The 12,006-nt window shown below is 39.6% G+C and overlaps 1 protein-coding gene across 1 annotated transcript in view; it reads left to right on the forward strand.

The window, feature by feature from the left end:
* TBC1D22A (TBC1 domain family member 22A) overlaps positions 1-12,006 on the forward strand; it is a 139,501-nt gene that overhangs the window by 84,527 nt on the left and 42,968 nt on the right. The window contains exon 11 of the mRNA XM_058190068.1: positions 2,519-2,646. Coding sequence (XP_058046051.1) covers positions 2,519-2,646 — 128 coding nt within the window. The remainder of the gene's footprint in view (positions 1-2,518; positions 2,647-12,006) is intronic.

The following is a 12,006-nucleotide window of genomic DNA, read 5'->3' on the forward strand; positions in this document are numbered from 1 at the left end:
CAAATTTATATACCGCCCTATCTCCCTAAGGACTCAGGGCGGTTCACAGGCAGTTAAAATACATAAAATACAGATTAAAAACAACAATTAAAAAACTTATTCTATTGCCCAAATTTAAAATAATATAAATAATAAAAACCCCTTAAAACCCATAACTTTAAAATCTAATCCAGTCCCGCGCAGATGAATAAGTGTGTTTTAAGCTCGCGACGAAAGGTTCGGAGGTCCGGAAGTTGACGAAGTCCTGGAGGGAGTTCGTTCCAGAGGGTGGGAGCCCCCACAGAGAAGGCCCTTCCCCTGGGTGTCGCCAGACGGCACTGCCTAGCTGACGGCACCCTGAGGAGTCCCTCTCTGTGAGAGCGCACGGGTCGGTGGGAGGTATTTGGTAGCAGTAGGCGGTCCCGTAAATAACCCGGGTTGGCATGGCCTCACTGGCTCCTGTCGCATTCCTGTGCTCAAATGTGCACCAGCCAGCTGACCGTCGCACGCGTGGTCCCAGCGGACCCAGGAAGTGCAGCAGTCCATCGCGCATGCGCAAGCCGGCACCCAGCCTTCCGGGTTGGCGTCGCGCATATGCGCGATGGATCGCCGCACTTCGGGGGTCGCCGGCACTGCACGTGCGATGGCCAGCTGGTCGGCGCGCGTTTGAGTGCACAAATGCGACAGGAGCCGGTGAGGCCGTGCATTTGGCACGGGATGGTTTCACTTGCCACTTCCGGCACGCGGGCTGGCACGCGAGAACGTGAAAGGTTTGCCAACACTGTTCTGTGTTTTGTATTCTATTTTCCCAAGGTCATTGATAAATTCCCTTACAGTGATTGTTCAGATATAATATGTTATACTTAATGACTGCAATGCTTAGCAGCATCAATCCTGGTTCTAATTGCTGTTGGAAACTGAGGACTACCTATAAATGTAATGGTAGCATATGCTTTTGTTATACTGCCTGTGCATTGTGAAAACACTGCAGAAATGATGGTGTCTTTTTTTTTATTTTTTTTACTATCACTAGGGAGGGAAAGGCTACAGTTCAATTATAGAGCAAATGACAGGAACAACCTACATATTGCAATTTGAACTTTATAGAAAGGAAACTTAGCTTATATCCTAGTTTGTATGCAGTGTAAGCAAATCATGAAAAAACTTCTATAATTTATTTAGTCACCACTATTAAAGGAAAATGGGTGTTAATATATTTTCTAAAGTACCTGCGAATAGAAGTAGAACCAATGGATGGAAACGTATAAGGAGATAGAGGGAAGGAGCAAAATGAAATAATTGAAATTAGGAGGAATTTTTTGGTCATGAAAGAAACAGCTTGCCTCCTGAAATTGTGAGTGCTCTGTTACAGGAGATATTCAAATAAAAGCTAAAAGCCAAGTTGATATGGTGATTAATGTTCTGGAGATTGTGAGATCTAAGTCTCCCTTCATCATGCATCACTTTTTATCTCTCATACCAACCCACCTCACAGGATTATTATGGGGAAAACAAGGAGGCAGGAATATTAAGTACTGTGTTTCCCGAAAATACTACTTACCCTGAAAACAAGCCCTAGCCCGATTTTGATGCCTCTACCTAATATAAGCCCTACCCCCAAAATAAGCCATAGTTAAGCCCCGCCCATTGTCTGGTTGTACGAGGTAGGGCAAGATGCATGTGTAAAAGTCAAGCTAGGGCGAGTGGGGGGGGGTGGAGCTGCCCCACGTGCCCCGTACTCGCTTACCTTAGGACCGCTGCAGCCAGGCCTCCCACACCCCAACACCTATTGCGCCACTGCCTGCCTTCTGTAGCTGGATGCTACGTGGTGCATCGCGCCAGCGCCGCTACTCACAGCACAATGCCGCGAGGCTCATCATGCCAGTACTGCCTCTTGCACGTGAAATGGCACAGCATACCACACAGCCTCCTGCTGCAAGCGGTGGCACTGGCGCAACGAGTTGTGCAACAGAAGAAGTCGGGCAGCAGTGTGACAGATGTCAGGGCGTGAGACACCTGCTGCGGTGGTCCTAAGGTAAGCGAGTAAGACATCCCCCAAAATAAGACCTGTGCTTATTTTGTGGCCCAAAACAAAATAAGACCTGGTCTTATTTTCAGGGAAACGGTTTCTTAGCTGCTTGAGTTGACTATATGTTTATAAATAAACATGGGGTAAAACTGAATAATAATAGACTGGACAGCTATTTGAAAATTTATATTTCCTACATAATCCTGATACATTGTTCAATAGTTAGATGGGCAGCATATAATTTTAATAAATAAGACGTGTAATTATGTAAATGCATTTATTATTTAGATTTTAGTAATTCTTTAATGTTGCATTAGTCGGCATTTGTTTTATTACTGGAACAAAGTCTTAAAATCCTAGCTCCTGCTTATATTCCAGACCAAGAGGGATGGAGAATTTTTTGAACTCTATTTGGGGTATATGTGGGGAACTTATATGACATTACACAGTTTTGTGAAGGTTGTATAAATATCATCAGTAGTTTATTTCTGCTTTTTTTTTGTCTTTCAGAGCAAGTACATAAACACATAGAACAATATGAAGTGAAATACCTTCAATTTGCTTTCCGTTGGATGAATAACTTATTGATGAGAGAAGTCCCCCTGCGGTGTACCATAAGGCTTTGGGACACATACCAGGTGAACCACTGCTTTGACTCTGCAATTAAACATCCCAGGCTATTTTGATACATGAGTCCTTATTCCTGTACTTATTTTAATCTGATTAGTACTGATGTTTGGGTGCTTGAAAATTTTCCTTTGTAGGGATTTTAATGTTGACATCAAAATTGGCCAGCAGAGTTGCCTGCAACTGTCTGTATTTCGATAGGATAATATCTTCCAAAACTATATTTATGATACTGTGGTTAAATGCTTGGATATATCAGCCTCCTATGTTGTAAGTACCAGAAAATACTGTAGATTCTAAGGGAAAAATAGAGAAGAATAAGCTTTAGTTCTTGATCTGTAATTTTCAGCTCTAGTGAAGCCTTAAAAATATGATTTTACAAGTGGTTAATGATACCGTTTTAGACAGGGTGAAATCTAAAAAATTTCTCTACCGGTTCTGTGGGCGTGGCTTCGTGGTCAGTTGACCGGGAGGGCGTGGCCAATAACTAAATAATAAAAATAATAAACAAAGTACATAAAACAATAAGAGGTACCAAAAACCAACTTTCACGCTTTACACACACACAACATAACCGACTCACACACAATGTAAAAGCAGCTGCACTTCATCCAAAATGCCCCCTGCAACAAGCAGGAACCTCACACAGCCACAAAAAGCTCAAAAACCAACTTTCACACTTTACGCACATACAACACAACACAACACAACAGACTCACACACAAACACACACAAAATGCCACATACAGCTTTGTGAGATTTTGTGTGTTTGTGTAGTTAGAGTGAAACACCACAGAAACACACCAAATCTCAGAAAGCTGCACAAATATTTTATTTTATTTATATTTTTAGATAAAAGCAGCTAAATTTAAAACTTCCTTAACTTTAAATTGCTGTTTTTTTTAAAAAAAACAACTCCTAAAAAAAAACCCAATTAACTATTTTTTAAAGCTCCCCCCCAGTTACTTACCCAATTGAAGGGACAAGGCAGGCAGATTGGGTTGCTCACTGATGAGATGGATTGCGGCAGCCGAAGCAAGGCAGAAAGAGCGAGCGAGCCCGAAAGAAGCAGCGAGCTGCCAAGTAGGCAAGTGAGGACCGGGCGATTGGGTGGGCATGGGTGGGGGTGGTGGCCAAGGATTTTTGCTACCGGTTCTCCGAACTACCCGCCCCCATCGCTCCCGGATCACCCAATTTGGTCTGAACCAGGAGCATTTCGCCCCTGGTTTTAGATCAGTGTCTTCCTTCCCTACCCCATCATCAGAACCTAGCTGATAACTCAAGAAAAGAGATACTAATGTTGTTTTTTTTATTTGCATTTATATCCCGCCCTTCTCTGAAGACTCAGGGCGGCTTACACTATGTCAAGCAATAGTCTTCATCCATTTGTATATTATATACAAAATCAACTTATTGCCCCCAACAATCTGGGTCCTCATTTTACCTACCTTATAAAGGATGGAAGGCTGAGTCAACCTTGGGCCTAGTGGGGCTTGAACCTGCAGTAATTGCAAGCAGCTGCTGTTAATAACAGACTGTCTTACCAGTCTGAGCCACAGAGGCCCATGTTGCTCAGGTTCTTAATGACACCAATAGGTATCCTATTTCTAAAACTAATATATGTGCCCCTGGCACATGCTTTTCATTGTACAGTTTGTTCTATCTTATTTGGTGGAAAGGCTAAATACACATGCCTCAATGCATTATAAAGTATAGCTTTTTTGGTCATGTTCTATCAGGCAGGCCAGGGTTGATTCTTAGAATCCACTTAGATTTTCTCCATAACAATCTTTTCCCATAAATTAAAAAAAAAACTTGTTATAAGTTAACGTTCCCTAGCTGGATATGGGAAATCTATAGATTCAAAAGAATGCCTACAGAAATTTCTATACGTCTGATTTTTCCCCCCTTTAACTAAAGCTCTTAGCAAATTTTCCAGTTTCCTTGGCAGATATTCTTCTGTCCACCAGAAAAAACAAAATCACTAAACAGCCATATAACATTAATAAAAAAAAACATGAAGACATGTGCATAGATAATAATAGTAGCAGCATGAAGCTTAATGGGAGGGAACTTAATTTTATAGCTCATGCCCTCTGAAATAAATGTCATTAACTTGCCATCTGAAAGTTACCAGTGAGGAGTATTTGCAGATTTATTCTCACTTTTGGGGGGAAAAAATCCACAAAATAATTACCATTAAAATTTGGCTTCAGGAAGCGAAATGCATGAGCAAATTAATATTGGAGAAGCCTCTTATTTTTTTCTTAAACTTTGGCTGTTTATTTACAATAATTTTATTACTATTTTTACTACTATTTTTTTTTTTTTACTATATTGAGTAAAAAGTAACTTACGTTAAGGTGCATTTTAAAAAATGTAAAAATGCAATTTGATATTATGTATGCTGTTTTTTTTAAAAAAAAATCAAAATAAAACCCGGAAAGGAAATAATAGTATTTTTAATACAGGTAGTCCCCGACTTACAACAGTTCATTTTGTGACTGTTCAAAGTTACAATCAAAGTTAGAATGGCACTGAAAAATGTGACTTATGACCATTTTCACACTTATGACCATTGCAGCATTCCCTTGGTCATGTGATCAAAATTCAGAACTTTGGCAAGTGACTCATATTTATGACAGTTGCATAAATGTCCTGTGGTCATGTGATCATCTTTTACGACCTTCTGACAAGCAAAGTCGATGGGGAAGCCAGATTCACTTAACAACCAGGTTACTAACTTAACTGCTATGATTCACTTAACAACTGTGGCAAGAATGGGGCAAAACTCACTTAACAAATATTTCACTTAGCAACATACATTTTGGGCTCAATTGTGGTTGTTAGTCGAGGACTACCTGTATCTAAAAAGCACTAATCATTTTGAAAGAGGAAAAATAAAATAGCTATTTACTTTAGACAGAAATATTCAACAGAATAAGTGAATATTCAATGACCACTAAAATACAGGGTGACTTAGCAAATCACACAGTATTCCACAGTCAAGTCAAACATCGCCTTTTTAAAAACTACATTGCTCAATCCATTTGGCCAGATGACCTGAACAACAGCTCCTAAAAATAATCTTTTTAGAACACAGAACATAGAATAACAGAGTTGAAAAGGACGTTGGAGGTTTTCTAGTCCAACCCCCCTGCTTGAGCAGGAAACCCTATCCCATTTCCACCAAATGCCTGTCCAGTCCCATCTTGAAAGCCTCCAATGATGGAGCACCCACAACTTCTGAAGGCAAGCCATTGCACTGGTTGCTTGCGCTCACTGTTCGGAAACTTCTCCTTAGTTCTAGGTTGCTTCTCTCCTTGGTTAGTTTCCATCCATTGTTTCTTGTCTTGCCTTTTGGTGCGCTGGAAAACAGCTTGACCCCCTCATCTTTGTAGAAGCCCCTCATCTTTGTAGGAACCCCTCAAATTTTTTTTAGGCAGAAATACAATACAATTTCGTTCTATAAAAATTTATGTGTTTGACAAACATTGCACTTCTTTTCAATAGTAAATAAACAAGTGAATAAAAACAAAAATTGTTTTCCAAACCTTTGAAACAGTGATCCTCAGCTTTATGACCAGTTTGGGGACTGGAATTTTGTTTGCTAAGTGATGCAATCATTATGTGATCATCTGATTTTTATGGCTATTTTTTACTGTGGATATTAAGGGAATCACATGATTCCCTTAACCAAAACACTAGTCATTATGTGAATCTGGCTTCCTCAACTGACACACCTTATCAAAAACTGATTGGGAAGGTTGCAAATTGGAAGCATGTGACTCACAGGATGCTGTAATTGATCATCAACCTGAGCCGTTTGTCAAAGGCCTGAATTCCAACCACGTGACCACGGATGGGGGAATGCAACAGTTGTACATTCAAGGACAAGTCATAAATCACTTTTCCAATTGCATCATAGCTTTGAACCTTCAAGAAACTGTTTTAAGTTGAGGACTCTCTGCAATACGATTTTTGGAATGTATCTGAATTACTATTCCTGGCTGTTAACAATTCTCTTTTTGATTTATTAAATATCTAGTTGTCCTGTTAGCAAAAATGGTATTTTCTCTAGTTTAAGTTTCAAATAGGCTTAATTTTATATATTAGAGACATAAGTAACTATGGATAAGTGTAATATGTGAATAAATACAACTTTCCAGTTAAGTCAACTGAATATCTGATGTAAAGGTGCAAAATAGTCGAAAGGTGAGCACTGGAATAAACAATCTCCCCCTTAAATTGCCAATTAGAACATTTATCGGCTAAAGATATGGAAAGTGTAGAATAGAGTTTTTGGAACACAGTTACAGGCAATTATGCAAATATGTCCTTCTTTGCTTCTGAAAAACCATAGCACTTCAGCCAGCCACCCAAAAAAAAAGTCAGTAGAAATATTCTTTATTTTTACTATTCTGCAGTGAAAATATACATGTAAACTTAGGGGGAAAATGTGTCTATGCATCGGTATGAATCTTTTATCCATTTTCTCCTTTCTGCTAACATTTTGAAAATTATTACAGTCTTTGCGGTCACAGTTTTGACATGGCTCATAATTATTCATATCCTTCAGCGTTTTCTCCTTACCTCGCCAATCTGTGTTATTGCCCAAAACAATGAAATACGGAGGTCCGTAGCAATCATATGGAAGAAGTCAATATTCAGTTCTTGACTTCTGGGTTGCTGTCTGATGAATCTCATCTTTGAGAGATGAACCACATTTTCTGTCTCCCACGATGAATATTCTGTTGCAGTCTGTTCCATTGTCAGCACTGAGGAAATTGCCCATTGAAAATTCAAAGCTTTCAGAGAGCCTTCCCTGTTTGATTTCAACCAGGGCAAAAAGGAAAAGAAAGAAAGAAAGAACCTCTCTAATTCCAGCTCCCACTGTCTCAGATTCCTTTGTACTTTACAAGGCATTGCCAACTCAATTTTCAATAGCTCCATTGTTGATGAACTCTTACACTGTTCAGTCTTTATTGGCTCTTTTTTTGATGTTGATGAAGGGACTAAGCCCATATTCTTTAATTACTGAGCTATATGGCAGCTGTAAGGGGTGCAGTGGCTCAGTGGCTAAGACGCTGAGCTTGTTGATCAAAAAGTTGGCAGTTCAGCGGGGCTCAAATCCCTAGTGCCGCCTAACGGGGTAAGTTCCCGTTACTTGTCCCAGCTTCTACCAACCTAGCAGTTCGAAAGCACGTCAAAAAATGCAAGTAGAAAAATAGGGACCACCTTTGGTGGGAAGGTAACAGCGTTCCGTGGGCCTTTGGCGTTTAGTCATACCAGCCACATGACCAAGGAGACGTCTTCGGACAGCGCTGGCTCTTCGGCTTTGAAACAGAGATGAGCACCCCCCCCCTAGAGTCGGGAACAACAAGCACATATGTGCAAGGGGAACCGTTGTCTTTACCTTTTAGAGAATTCTGTTTCATAGCCCTTCCAAAGTAAGGTAAAATCAGTTATGTAGAATCCTTAGAAGCCTTCCAGAAAGGATTCCTTCGTAACTAAATGGAATCCTTTGAAAATTTCATATGGAAGCTAGCAGTTTAAACAGCACGTCCAACATATTTTAGTCTTCTTTCATCCAAAACAATGAGGTTTGGCTTTCTCTTCAGTAAAGGTAAAATTAGTATTCCTCTGTCTCCTCCTTTCTTCGTTGTCTGATACTTCTTCTTCTAACCTGCTAATGACTAATAAGGGCAGTGTTTTATATGGTTATGTGTGAATTCACACAATATGTGAATTCCAGAGGTGGCATTCTGCCCCCCCCCCCGACGTAATGCCGTCCTATTTAGCCATGTTTTCAAGGCCGGACGCATGTGGGCGAACCCATGGTAAGCATTTCTGAAACCCATTGCTAGTGAATTCCCTACAGTCCTTTAGTCTCAGGTGAGAGTTCAATGTTCTTTTACACCCAAAGTGTCCTTCTTGATTTGAAGTAACCAACTCTTGACTAAACATAGCCTATAGTTAAAAGTTTTTTAAACTTAAAAACTATGTTTTTAAAACAAAATACATAACAAAATGAATGTTAATGTAAAACAGTGATACTAAACTTTGAAGAATGCCATGTTTTTAATCCATCCAGTTTTGCTTTATAACGATCTGCCCTTTTTTTTGGAGCAGGAAATCGGTGAATCTTATTTATTTTAGACTTGCATTTAATCATTTGTATGACTAGCTTGAGGCTTATAAGTTCATCCTCACTTTTCAAAGTATTCTTATAATTTTGATTGTATTGTTCAAAACTTCATCCCCCCTTGGCTGTCTGACATTTTCTCCTTAGATGGCTCATGACAGTTCAATTTAAAGGAGTTAAAAGTATTTGTGTCTGTCCATTTACTGAACTCTTCACTTTCCTGACTAATAACAAATCAGACAATTTTATAACGCAGGTTCGTATTTGCTGGGATATCTAAGCTGTATTTAATGCAAAGCCTTTTTTCTTATATTTAGGAAAGAATCTGAATAAAGTCAAATTTACTAAGGAAAATAGTTTGATTATACCCTTTTCCCCCCAAAATAAGACATCCCCTGATAATAAGCCCAATCTGGCTTTTGAGTGCATGGCAATAAGGCCAAGCACTTATTTCAGGGTTCAAAAAAATATAAGACTGGGTCTTATTTTCGGGGAAACACGGTAGATCAAATACCTTTCATCATACATTGAAAAATTAAGTATACAATGGGAAAACTCAGATAATCTTATTTTACTGTCATGGTTGACTGTGCAAACCCTATAATGGGAGAGCCTTTAAGCATCCAACCAAAACTTGAAACAGCTGTGGCTTCTTCTTGCTTTCAAGCCATATATCCAGAGGGGCAATTCACAAACAAAGCACTCCTCAAACGATCTGCACTGCCCTGGTGCATCAGATGATTTGTTTTATATATAAAAATAGTGAGTTCGCCCAAATGAATAATAGCTTCATATGTACATATGTACATATATGGGGCATTTACAGGTTGCAGGGTAGAAGTCGTCCACAGAAAGGACGACTAGTGAATCATATTTTGTTTGCATATTAACTGTATATTACAGATCACAAATATTTTATTTTATAAAGCTCAGCTATAGATGAGTTTGGATATGGATTAGGACATAGTTGAGCTTTTCCCAGGTTTACTCTCCATAATCTATCCTCATGTTAAAGTAGATACACTGACAATATATTTTATTCTTTCTTTATAATGTATTATCTTACAGTGAATTCAGGGTGAGATGAATGAATTCCATGAAACTCCAATTTTGGCTATTCTCCAAATGATATGTGATAAAATGAAATATGCCATAAGGATATGTATGTATTTGTAAGAGTGAGTGTGAGTGAGTGAGCAAGCAAGAGAGAAAGAGAAATGGGATGAAAACAGGATTGGATTGGATTAAAGAAGTGAATGTGAAATAGCTGTCTGAATTTAGGAAAAACAACTGCAGACAGACAGACATGCTTCCTGCCCCAATTCTCCAAGGTTCAGCACAGTTCATGCTTTTCCCCAAAAAGCTAAAAGTTTAAGTTTAGAAATTTGAGAGATGGGCTCATTAATCCAATCACTTTGAGTTTACTCACAAGTATCCATCCAGCTGTTCCAACACTTGCCTTATTGAGCTACATCCCGGTGTTTTTAGGAAGCTTCTGATGTCCAGAAGTAGCTTTTCCAATCCAAGCCCTTAGCTCAGGGGTCAGCAACCCGCAGCTCAGGGGCCGCATGTGGCTCAGGGGCCACATGTGGGTCTTTCATTCCTTTGCTGTGGCTCCCTGTCGCTGGTTGGCTCCACAATTGATAGGGCTTTTGGTTAGGACAAGTAGAGGAAAAAGGATGCTGTGCTAGGAGGAGACTCTATGGTGGGGGAACCAGACTTCCAGTCGGCAGAGGAAAAAGGACTCTGTGCTAGGAGAAGACTCTATGGTGGGGGAACTGGACTTCCTGTTGGCTCCAGAATTTAACAGGGGGCTTCTGGTGGGACATTTGTGGCTCTTTGAGTGTTTAAGGGGGCCTTAGCTTACCAAAGTATGGTTGACTGGAGAATTCTGGCAGTTGAAATTAAAGTTACTAAGTTCGGAGACCCCTGAGATAAGAAAACAACAAACTGGAAGCCAGAGGTAACTTTTGGAAATTGGCAACTATGACAGCCAGTAAGAGCTCTTGATCAGTTCCATAGTAAGTAGCATATGCTGGTAAGATTCCTGCCTTATAGCTTGGTCTGGAGCTCAAAAGAGAAACCTCACTCAGGTAGCAGCTCATCTCAACCAGTTCAAGAACGTTTGATGAGAGGCAAAAGCTATATGCCACTTAATAGATTGTGGGACTTTTGTTTGCTTTAAGGACTGAGTATTAAATTTTTATTTAATCCCCTACATCAGTATGCTAGGCCTGGGATGGTGAGCTAACTCAGAGTAATAGTCTGTTGTTGGGGGGAAAAAATATAACGCAACATGCTAAATTGTGTGTCCAGTCCTTGAAAAAGAAAGAACGGATAGGGTAGGGTAGGGTAGGGTAGGATAGGATAGGATAGGATAGGATAGGATAGGATAGGATAGGATAGGATAGGATAGGATAGGATAGGATAGGATAGGATAGGATAAGACAGGACAGGACAGGACAGGACAGGACAGGACAGATTTCAGGTTCTCAGAATCTGCCCTAAAATCAGAATGATCCTTGAAATCAGACCATCATCCTCACTTCTGTACTAAAGAAATCTTGGACGATGCTTAATTTTATTATTTGCTCCAGTTCTTCATATGGCAATGCTTTGTGTGCTACTGTATGTTAGCTACCAACTGGTTTAAGGTGGATTTATTTTGCGGAAATACAGTGAGTTATTCTTGCATACCTCTACCTCAAGAAAGAGTATCATGAAGCTATATTACACTTCTCTGTCCATAAAAACTTTATCGTCTTTTATTATGATAGTTGTAATCTTTGCGCATTTAATTTCCTTCCCTTCCAAAATAAAAACTCGTGATCCTAATAAAATCGGTTTCTGAAAACAATTCAGTCTCAACACCTTTCCTGTAAAATTTGACATGTTTCATTCATGTGTAAGTTTATTGCAGCGTTTATTATAGTGAAAAACAAAACTGTTGACAACCGTTCATGCTATTATAAGGTAGTATATCTCAAGCTTAACAATCTTAAGTTGTCTGGATCTTAACTCCTAGAATTCCCCAACCAACATATTGGCTGGAGAATTCTGGGAGCTGAAGTCCATATATTTTACATTTGCCAAAACTGAGGAGCACTATACTAGAGGTTTGGTAGAATCTGTTTTTCCAGCTCCTGCTTCAGATACCAGAATCAATTTTGGATTATTTCTAGGCAACCTGGATTGATGATACCATTTCTCAGAGCTCCTGGTTTTT

Source organism: Ahaetulla prasina, chromosome 7 (genome assembly GCF_028640845.1).
Source record: "Ahaetulla prasina isolate Xishuangbanna chromosome 7, ASM2864084v1, whole genome shotgun sequence".
Classification (NCBI taxonomy): domain Eukaryota; kingdom Metazoa; phylum Chordata; class Lepidosauria; order Squamata; family Colubridae; genus Ahaetulla; species Ahaetulla prasina.